Raw genomic sequence first — 9895 nt, 5'->3', positions numbered from 1 at the left:
TTATAGTTTGGACACTTTTATGGCCTTAGGACTGTAAATTTGTAACCGAATAAACCCCCTTTATAGAAGCCAACCCATTTCTGGTATTTTGCATAACGGCAGCTCTACCAAATCAGAACACCCAGCAAAAGGCCTAACACAATCCTCTGCTCTCTAGTAAGGTAGTTACCAGTAAAAGAAAACCAATAGTCCTCATCATTTCATTTTAATTGTTTAACTTTATTACTGTTGCACCATTTATACAATTACATATAATTTCAATGCATCCATTGTACATTTTTTTGTATTTTTTTTATTTGTATTTCCCATTTTCCAATGAGTGGTGTGTTGGTGTCTGTGACACCGAATGAAAGAGAAACTGGAACTGCAATGACGCAGACTTTTTTTTTTTTTTTTTTTCATTTCCACTGACCAATAAACAGAACTACAGGTGCACCCAACCACGGACATGCATTAACTCGTCATGAGGAATCTAGGTAGGCTAAGTAGGATGAGAGAATGTTTCTTACTCCCAAAAATATCTGGAGAGGAAGGATGGAGGATTGGCCTTGAGATACAGGTGGACAGGCTAAGTGGGCTCCGTCTGAAAGTTGGCATTCATCCACAACATTAAAAAAATATCAAAATAAGAAAGGCTGTAAATTAAAAAGAGAACACAGAAAATACTGCTTTCATAAAGATCTGATTGCCTTGGCACAGGCCCTGTGGGCAGAATCAAACATCGCTCCCGACCCCCATTGCAGAAAAGCTATTCCGATCTTAGCGGCAGCGGGCGTGTGACAGAAGTTCAGGTACAGGAGGTGTCCTGTACTTTCAGACAGTTAGCGTTAAAATCCAGGACTTAATGGTAAAGATGACTGAAGGTATATTAGATATTTCCCCACAAAAATACTATTTGGATTCTCCCCACCCCCTCCCTCCCATAATGGGACAACATCCTTTTTTTTTTCCCTTGGGCAATACATATCATTACTTCCAAATTGAAACGAGTTAGTATAGCAGAGAGAAAGAGAGAAAGAGAGAGAGAGAATGAGAGAGAGAAACAGGTTTTTTTTTTAAATGTGGTATTTTTTTTTTCTTTTTTTTCCATAGGCTGTCCTTGTTACTCTTTCACTGCTACGGTTTGATCCAAATTAGCTGCCGGGGTCTCCGCAGGTTTAACCTCATCCGCTGGAGCAGCAGGGGCCTGGGCCTTAGGTGTAGAACTAGGTGCTTCCGTGGCTGCCGCGGGCTCCTTGGAAGATGGGGCAGCCTCAGTGCTGCTAGGTTTTGAGTCTGAAGCTGGGGCCCCGTCGCTTTTCGTTTCCTGGGTGGCTGGAGCTGCGGGAGCCTCAGTCTGTTTGGGTTCCCCTTCCTCCTTGCTCTTGTCATCCCCTTTAGCGGGCGCTGTGGTTTCCACCTTGGCGTCAGCACCGGCCTCGGAAGCTTTAGGGGCCTCACCGCCGGCAGCAGGGGCAGAGGCTGCGACCTGCTCTTGCTCCGTATCCTTCTGGGGTTCGGGTTTGGCCTCCGCTGTTCCCTCCATCTTCTCGGGCTCTGCCTTCGGAGCTTCTTCCTTGGCCACCGCTGTGTCTTTGTCCCCTTCCTTTTCTTCGGTCTTGTTCGCAGCGTCCTGGGCAAGCTTCTCCGGCTTCTCCTCACCCCCCTTCACCTCGGTGGTCTCTGCAGCCTCCTGGATCTCATTCTCTTTCGGGGTTCCCTCCTCTTCTGTCCCTGTTCCCTCAGCCTTCTTGTCTTTGTCCTTGGCTTTCTCATCATTCACACTGTAACCCTTCTTCTTCTTGCTCAGCTTGCCTCCCATCTTGGAGTTCTGTAACAGAAACACAGAACAAAACAAAACGGAGTTACTTGTCATGTATGAAAACAAAGCAAGATTTCGGTTTACAAAGGAAACAGCTCGGTTACAAGAGCTCCTAATCGCAGCAAGTGAAGAATCTGTGATTAGAGACTAAGCTTGAGAGGTGGAGCAGTATTTGTTTCTTATCTGCATTCCTATGTCTAACTCAAACACCAAGTATTGAACAGCCATATACAAAATGGCTGTGGCAGCCATTTTAGATGTATAGTATAGCTTAGCTGGTAAAAGTGGCTTCATAATTTCAAACTTTCCAGAGAAACTGCACAACTGTAATAAAACACAGATCACCGTTTTCTAGAAAATAATCTCAAATACAAACTCTTTGAACTCTGCTATTCATAGAAGCAAGCACATCTTCAAAGACCAAAATCAAGTAGGATTCACCATCTTGTCCATTATGCAGGACCAGTTAAAGGAAAACTAACTCCCAAGTTATGAAATGCATATTGTTATTTGTACTTGACTTGCTTTCATTGTTTTTAAAGCTATTTTTGGCATTTTAAAAAAAGTTCCAAAGTACTATCAAATTGTTCTGTTATCAATTTTCTGATTAGCATGCAAACTATGTATGCAAGTTCAATGGTCATTAATAGCCCTTTCCACGCAAAGAGAAGCCTGACACTTTGAATATGGCTTAAGAACATTTGATTATATTTGAATCCTGAGTTTTTCTTTTCTGGTATGATAGTGTAAATCCAAGTCAGTCCAGAACTGTTGCCAGAGCTAAATAGGCACTGGTTTGTTTTTTCTTCAGGTGCATTTTTATAGCATCATATATCAGTGAGAACCTACCAGCATGTTCTTTTGAGGAAAATTGGTTGCTTGTCTTTGACAAAGCATGACTTTCAGACTTTAGTCTCCACAAGTAAGAAAAGTCCAGGAGAGAAAGAGAGGGGGAGAAAGGGGGAGAGGGAGAAGGAGAAAAAGAGCCTTGCCCTGTGTCCCAATGGTGGTGGATAAAGTCCAGGTGACACCTGGAATTGTGTAGTACTCACTGACCAGTCATCTTTTTTTTTTTTTAATATTTGGAACAGAAAATATGCTATGATTCATTGCATTCCTTAGAGGTATGATTCCTGATAGTGAGATACCCACATTCATCTTATTTAAAAGTTGGGTGTTGGTAGGAGAACACTATTCTTAGTTGATTCAAAATTTGTCTTGCCCCTCTAAATGCTAATTTCTTTTCTGGAATGACTTAAATAGTTGGGGGGGGGCGGGGAGTAATAAGCTGAAAAATGACTAAAATACTGTTCTTATACTCAAGGAAAGTCCTTACTATGTTATCTAAGAAGGAATTTCTCTTTCGTGTCTTAATTCTCTAATAGAAACCCATACACCAATCAGAAATAACAGAATATAAGAGGAAGTGTAAATGCGGTACATAATGTCAACATAACATAGTAGTACTCCTGTCTGGCATACACAGCATGAAATCATACATTTCCCAAAAGTTAGTTTAAAGCCATGGTGGATTACAAACCCAAACATCTAAGTTACTAAAATTGGTTTTCTGAAATGCAGTTAAGACCACATTCTCTTGTTTTCCAGCTGTGATTAGCGTCTGGGTAGGAAGCGAACATACTAATCAAACTGTACGTAAGAAAATGGGTCTCAATTCCTGTTTGTTTTTCAAACTCAAAGATAAAAAACACTTCTGTTTTGTATTAATTTACCTGTGTTAGTCAAAGTGAGGTAACAGGGAGGCTTAGAGAATCGGTTAGAACTCTGCCAACAATGTTGTCTGGTTATTTCCCAAAAAGGTATGGGTGAAGATCTTGTGAGATCCCAAAATAAATAATTACAATTTAAAATTTATTAACTGTTTATTAGTGCCAGGCACAATCCTAAACACATTACGTAAGTTATTTAATCTTTGCAACAGCGCTATGAGATAGTGTAGCACCAGCATCCTCCTTTTACTGATAAAGAAATTCCAACTAGATGAGTTTATGGATCAGGTACCATAAGCAAAAGTCCAACAAATTTAGGGTAAGGTGAGAAGGCACCATGGAGGAAATGAGAAGGAATTCCAGTAAGAAGCAGGCAACTGGGGCAGAATTCTTGACCCACGGAAGTTTCCCATCCTGAGTTACCAGGTTGGTGCAGCTTGGGGTGGCTGGAAATCAAGAGTTGACAGTATAAGGAAGAATTTTCTGGCCCTCAACTTTTCATCTTCCTATTTACCATTAGCTTTGTATCAAGATCCCTAAGAAAAAAGAGAGATGAGCATCTATTTTAATTATTTCTCTAATTTCAATTAGTTCCAATTCTGAATGAAACCAATCAGTGTAGAAACTTAGAAGTTGGATCTGCTAAGTTAGAAGATAAAATTCATATATATATATGTAGCAACTAGTAATCCATCCTGTAAGTCACTGACACCTTAGCATTTCTTCATTTAGGATAGGGCAGCCATGCAGTGGTACAGAAAGAAAACTCAGCCAATACTGATTGCACTGCACTAAATTCTATGTGGTTATACAATAGTCAAATACCCAAGTTTATCTTTCAGCTATGACATCTCACAGGGAAGGAAACTCAGGGGCTAGCTTCAAAATTATGAGAAAATTCTGTCATAATGACCCAAACTAACTCTTATGGCTTGATATTGGCATAGAAAGTATCTAACAATATACAGCACCAGAGACAGGAACTTCAGTTTAATCTGGAAAATGTCAGATAAATTATCTCAAGGAGTTTTTGTAGCATGGAGCATGGTAGAATCATAAAATGTCAAGACAAATCCCATTTCCACAGCATACATGGGCTGAATCCCTGGGCAAGTCAGTTAACCTCACTGTGCCTTTCTTCATTTCCTGTAAAATAACAAATGTCAATCTTTTGAGAGTTTTATGTGATGCACCAGCACAGTGCTTGACATTTTGTGGATCTGCAACAAATGTTAGTTCCTTTCCTTTTTGTCAGATTTTTCAATTCTTAGATGATGCTGTGCTCATAAACCTTAAAACAGAACATCGAGTCCCCCACCCCTACAAGTTCTAGCATCAGGCATTATAGGCACCATAATTAAAAGAATATCTAAAAAATAAAAGCTTTTTTAGAATGTCATCAAAAGGATTTTTTGGGATATATACTCTCAAGCATGCTTCTGCTTACTCTACAGCTAGAAAAGAAGAAATTTATACAATGATCTGCTGTCCTTCTACTACTGATATTAAAATTAGTCTACTTCTTTGATCTGAATGTTTTATATACTTAAGAGTCTCAAGAGGTAATGAACCTTTTTTAAAAAAAGTATCAACAGACCATTATACCATGCAATCATTTTCCAGATAGAAATATAAATTATAGCTTAGTCATCCAATATGCCTCCCCCAAACTTGGGCTAGTATTGGAGTGATCACAGAAAATATATTATTTCATCTTTTACTGTATTCTCAACTACCTCTTCACCACATAGTCCAAGGAGACTCCATTTTGGTAACCAGGATGGAGAAAGAATACAAATTCTTTAGTTAAAACTTACTTACTGCCTCAAATTGTACGTGAAAGTTTAAAAAAATAAAAAAACCTTGAGCTATGCTTTACTCATAAGCTGAACATGGGATACTTATGAGGGCAGGTCATATCGTCAAAAACCTTTTTTTAATTTTTTGCCACTTCCCACAGATGACAATTTTTCCTTTATAAAATATCAAATAGTTTAATATTCCAGAAGAAACATCCTAAAGTTCTGCTTTTTTGGAGAAGAGAGGAGAGAAAGTGTCCTTTCCTAGCACTGTTTGTGGATCAAAGCAACCGAGTGGGACATGGTGGGAGAAGAAGGGAGAGGCCAAGGAGCACTAAAGGAAGGAGCCTGTGGCGTTCATTAACCACACCAACCTACACCTCTCTCGGCAATTCCAAAAACCAGCACACACCCACCTCCTGAGACTGAGTTCAGAGACTCCTGCTGGCTAACACACACACACTCATTCCTGACACACACAACTCTTCTTTGTCTACTGGCAGCAAATTAATTTTTCCCCACAAATGAAAATGTGTATTTATGAACTTCCGTGAAATTTCTAAAGCCATGTTTCTCTAACCTCTTCATGCCTAGAAAAGCACATAAAAGAGCAACTTCTTAGCCGAGAGGGCTAGATATGGAGATTTTCATGTCCTCAGAAACAAGTATGTACAGTAATAATTGGCCTAAAAATTAGGTTTTTATTATTTCCTCCAAAACAAACGAGAAGAATTCTTTTGAGGCTTGGCACTGACAAGTGTTTCTTTTCTCACAGCAGAAAATCCTGTAGACAAGCTAATGTTCAACTTCACAGGGGAAAAAAAAAAAAGTAATCCTGCATATTGCCATGATATAGCAAACTTAAAAAAAATTGACTCTTACTATTGAGAGCTTAAACTTTATTTAAAATTTTCTTTGAGAGATTAAGGACAAGAAATAATTAGTAATGTTTGTTGTAATCAAGATACCCTTTAATAGACAGAGATGGTCTCGACAAAGTTCTTCTTTGTCCTTTAGCACCAGGAAGCCAATCAGGGACCACAGAAGAGGCTCCTGAAGTATTCAAGTCATCTAAGTAATGTTTACTTCCTACAATCCCAGGGCACACAGGGCCCGAATCATCTCTCTACCAGCTGAATTACCGTGGAATTTCATCAAGCAATCACAGTTCTCCAAAACTGTAATGTGACTTGCTGCTGACACAATCAATTCAGCCAGATCTTTCCTAAGATGCACTTAAAATTTGCTCTTACCTTAAAAGAAATCAATCTCTCAATGGAGCCTACTGGATTAAAGAGTCAGTCTTTTTAGTTTGAGAAAATAAGGGTGGACAGATGATAATATGCCAATTAGGGGGGAAATTAGATAAATTAGTCTTGTGTCAAAAACAAGCCACCTAGCACTCAGTGTGAGGTTTGCTAAAATGGCTGCACTGGGTGCTAATCCCAGCTGTCACAATTCGCTGCAACTGAGCAAGTCACTCCTCTCTCTGGGTCTTAAATTTCCTAATGTCCAAAATGAAGGGATTGGACTAGATTATCTTTAACGTTCAATTTCTTTCTTAAAAAAAAAATCTGTGAATGCTTAATAAGCAAATTGCTACATTTGAGGAAAAAATGTGGTATAATCAATAAAGGTTTATATTCCCGGTAATTTTTTATCATAAAGACTTACATCATTTTACACCCTGAAGATTAAATTGACAACCAGCTGGTGTTTTGCTCTGATCAATGTTTTTGTATGTGATTTCAACATCTGTGAACCTTGTTAAAAATTAGAAATAAAAATTGATAAAACAATATGCAAACATTCATCAAAAAATAAAGTTTTAAAAAAATGTTTTCAATTACATTTTGGAAATGTTTTCAGAAGAGTGCATCAGCTCTATAAATAATGAGTCCAAATGAGACTCCACACTTGAGATCTCAGGTGAAGTCGTAACTGTCAGAAAAAAAAAAACTGGTTTCATTAGCTTTACTCACTCAGAGCTGTTTCACCATTATATGGTTTTGGAAGACCTCTTTACCTACTTTTTTTTAAAACATCAAACCTTTTATTTTGAAATAATTTCAAACTTACAGGCCAGTTGCAAAAATGCGAAAACCATAACAGAGAATTCCACCCAGATACCCAGATCCACCAACTTTTAACATCTTGCCACATTTGCCATATCATTCTATCTATTCAGTCACCAACTGTCTATTTATCTAATTTCTAAGCAACATTTGAGAGTAGACTGTATACATCAGGCTCCTTGAACATTTAATACTTCCATGTATATTTCCTAAGAACAGGATATTCACTTATCCTTTACCTACTTTTGATGGGTCATTTACTAACTCTTGGTGGTCCTACCCAGCAAGATTTGCCCTCTGCCCAAAGTCTTTGAGCCAGGGTCCTTCCTAAAAATAACCACACACCGACAATCATTTCCTGTCACACAATGCTAAGCATTACCAGCCATGGAAAACTCTTAAACTACCATTCCAAATACGAGTTAAGTCAATCTAAGGAGGGCCAATCTTGATTCTTACAAACTCACATACCGTCCAATTTCATGTTGTATAGAAATATTGAGAAAAACTAAGTGGAGAGAGTTCTTAGGCCCAAATTTCTAGAATGATATACCTAACATTCTTTTTAAAAAAAGTCATAGCCTTCTAACTTATATTGATTTAAATATGTAACTTCATTATTTAGTAATCTAAGACTAAAAATCTGTTTCCTGCATTATCAAATCACTTATGAAATGTAAATAAGCTCGTCTAAGTGGAACAATTATTTTCTTGCCACCCTCATCTCCACCGTCTCATCCCGGATTGGTTGATATAATGGACAGGATTTGCAAATCCTGCGAGAGCACGTGCTCAGTGTGAATAGATAGCTTGTCTTTTCTCTAAAGCAAGATTGTGCTGTTTCACAGCACGCTGATACTAGAAGCTTAGCCATGTGTGTCCTCCCTACATGGTGTATTTTGTCTGTCAGAATCCTGCTTTCACTCACTTGCTACTGGAGAGTACATCAACTAAGGAGTCGGCTAGATTCACTTCTGCCTCAGTAGATACTGAAATTCTCAAATTCTTGGTCACAGAATCCTTTGTCCCCAAGAACTGACAAGAGAATTTAACATGCAGGTCAATTTTATTTATACCTAGGTTACTGATCTTCTCAGGAAAACCAAAGATAAAGTACTCTCAATTTTATGAAGAAACCGGATTAAGTAGCTCAGACAAAGAGAATGTTCAATACCACAAAAAGTGGTCTAAATTTTGCCAAAGTTGAGAGATTTAACTATTGCCTCTATCCCTTTTCTTTCCCTCAGTGACATATCTGAAGGTCTAAATATATGAATGTTTTTATCCCCAATCAATTATATCGTTTATTTTGAGAGGATCCATTTTGTTTTGTTTTGTTTTTAATTGAACCCCGAAATATGGAGAGTTTCTTCTAAGGAAAAAAAACTATTTTGGTAATAAAGGCTCAATCCCATTACATGAGTACTCTTCTATGTTCAGATCATGATTAAATAGTCTTAAATAAGAAATCTGTCCTGAATTGCTTCTTTACAAAGCAAAGGTATAATTCATTTCTACATTCACTGGAATGGCAAAACTGCACAAACAAGTCTGGGACATATCACCATTTTTACAGAATGACAGGAATGCAACATTTTAGAAGATTTTGTTTAGAATTTATAAATTGGGGGAAAATCCTAGGCCTACTTCTAGTTTTCAATGCCAATAGCTTTGTTTTGGGAATATCAGCATGAGGTCATAGTCACTTTAAACTCATTAAGGTCAAAGATTCATTACCATCACACAAAAAAAGAGAAAGGGAGAGTGACAGAGAGATTCAAGTTCAGAGTAACGTTCTCTTTACCCTCCCTGTAGCGCAAATGGTCTTCTGAAAATCTACTCCTCTGCCAGACTCAATCTTTTTTTCTGCCTTTTTAACTTATGGAAATTGAAGCCAACTATTCTATCCTGGAAACTTCTGTAGTAGGACAGCTTTGGAGGCAACACAAGAGCGAAAGTATTCAGCAGTATGGGATTTAAACACACCACTCTACGCCAAAGGTAAAGCAATCGTATCATGAATCTGGAAACTCATCGGGATTATTTCTCTCATTCCCCAGTGATGAGAAAGGATTCAAGGTGGCGGTCACCAATTGCTGCGGTGAGTGAAGCCACGATACTGACCTTGTCCTCGGTAGTAAAAGGACACACTCATCATGGCCTCCACAGAAGGAAGTTCCGTCCCTTACAGTGACTGAGGTTCTAAAATCCTCTTGGTGGTACCAGGTGAAAACACATGCCTCAGCCCCGCCGCTTTCGGTCAAGACAAATGCCAGTGTAAGGGACATTTTCCCCATTATGGAAGCTGTCCTTGTGGTCTTCCAATGAAATATGAGGTCTCCGTGAGTTATCACTTACTATTTCCTTTATTTAGTACTTTAAATAAAACACTTATTAAATAGGATGGTGAAGTATAGGTGAGGGAAAAGGGAAAGATGTTGGATCAAAAGGAGTTCTGAGTAGAAGAAACAATGTTGTCATCACCGACTT

At 38.4% G+C, this 9895-nt stretch overlaps 1 protein-coding gene across 1 annotated transcript in view; it reads right to left on the bottom strand.

Annotated features, from left to right (window-relative positions):
* Window positions 1-276: 276 nt before the first annotated feature.
* The window catches only part of BASP1 (brain abundant membrane attached signal protein 1), a 48702-nt gene continuing 39083 nt past the window's right edge, over window positions 277-9895 (bottom strand). The window contains exon 2 of the mRNA XM_037798867.1: window positions 277-1810. Within this exon, the coding sequence (XP_037654795.1) occupies window positions 1103-1801 (699 nt within the window). The 5' untranslated portion in view covers window positions 1802-1810 and the 3' untranslated portion in view covers window positions 277-1102. The remainder of the gene's footprint in view (window positions 1811-9895) is intronic.

The sequence above is a fragment of the Choloepus didactylus genome, chromosome 11 (assembly GCF_015220235.1).
Source record: "Choloepus didactylus isolate mChoDid1 chromosome 11, mChoDid1.pri, whole genome shotgun sequence".
Taxonomy (NCBI): domain Eukaryota; kingdom Metazoa; phylum Chordata; class Mammalia; order Pilosa; family Megalonychidae; genus Choloepus; species Choloepus didactylus.
The sequence above is the reverse complement of the archived record's forward strand: the minus strand, read 5'-3'. Positions and strand labels throughout refer to the sequence as shown.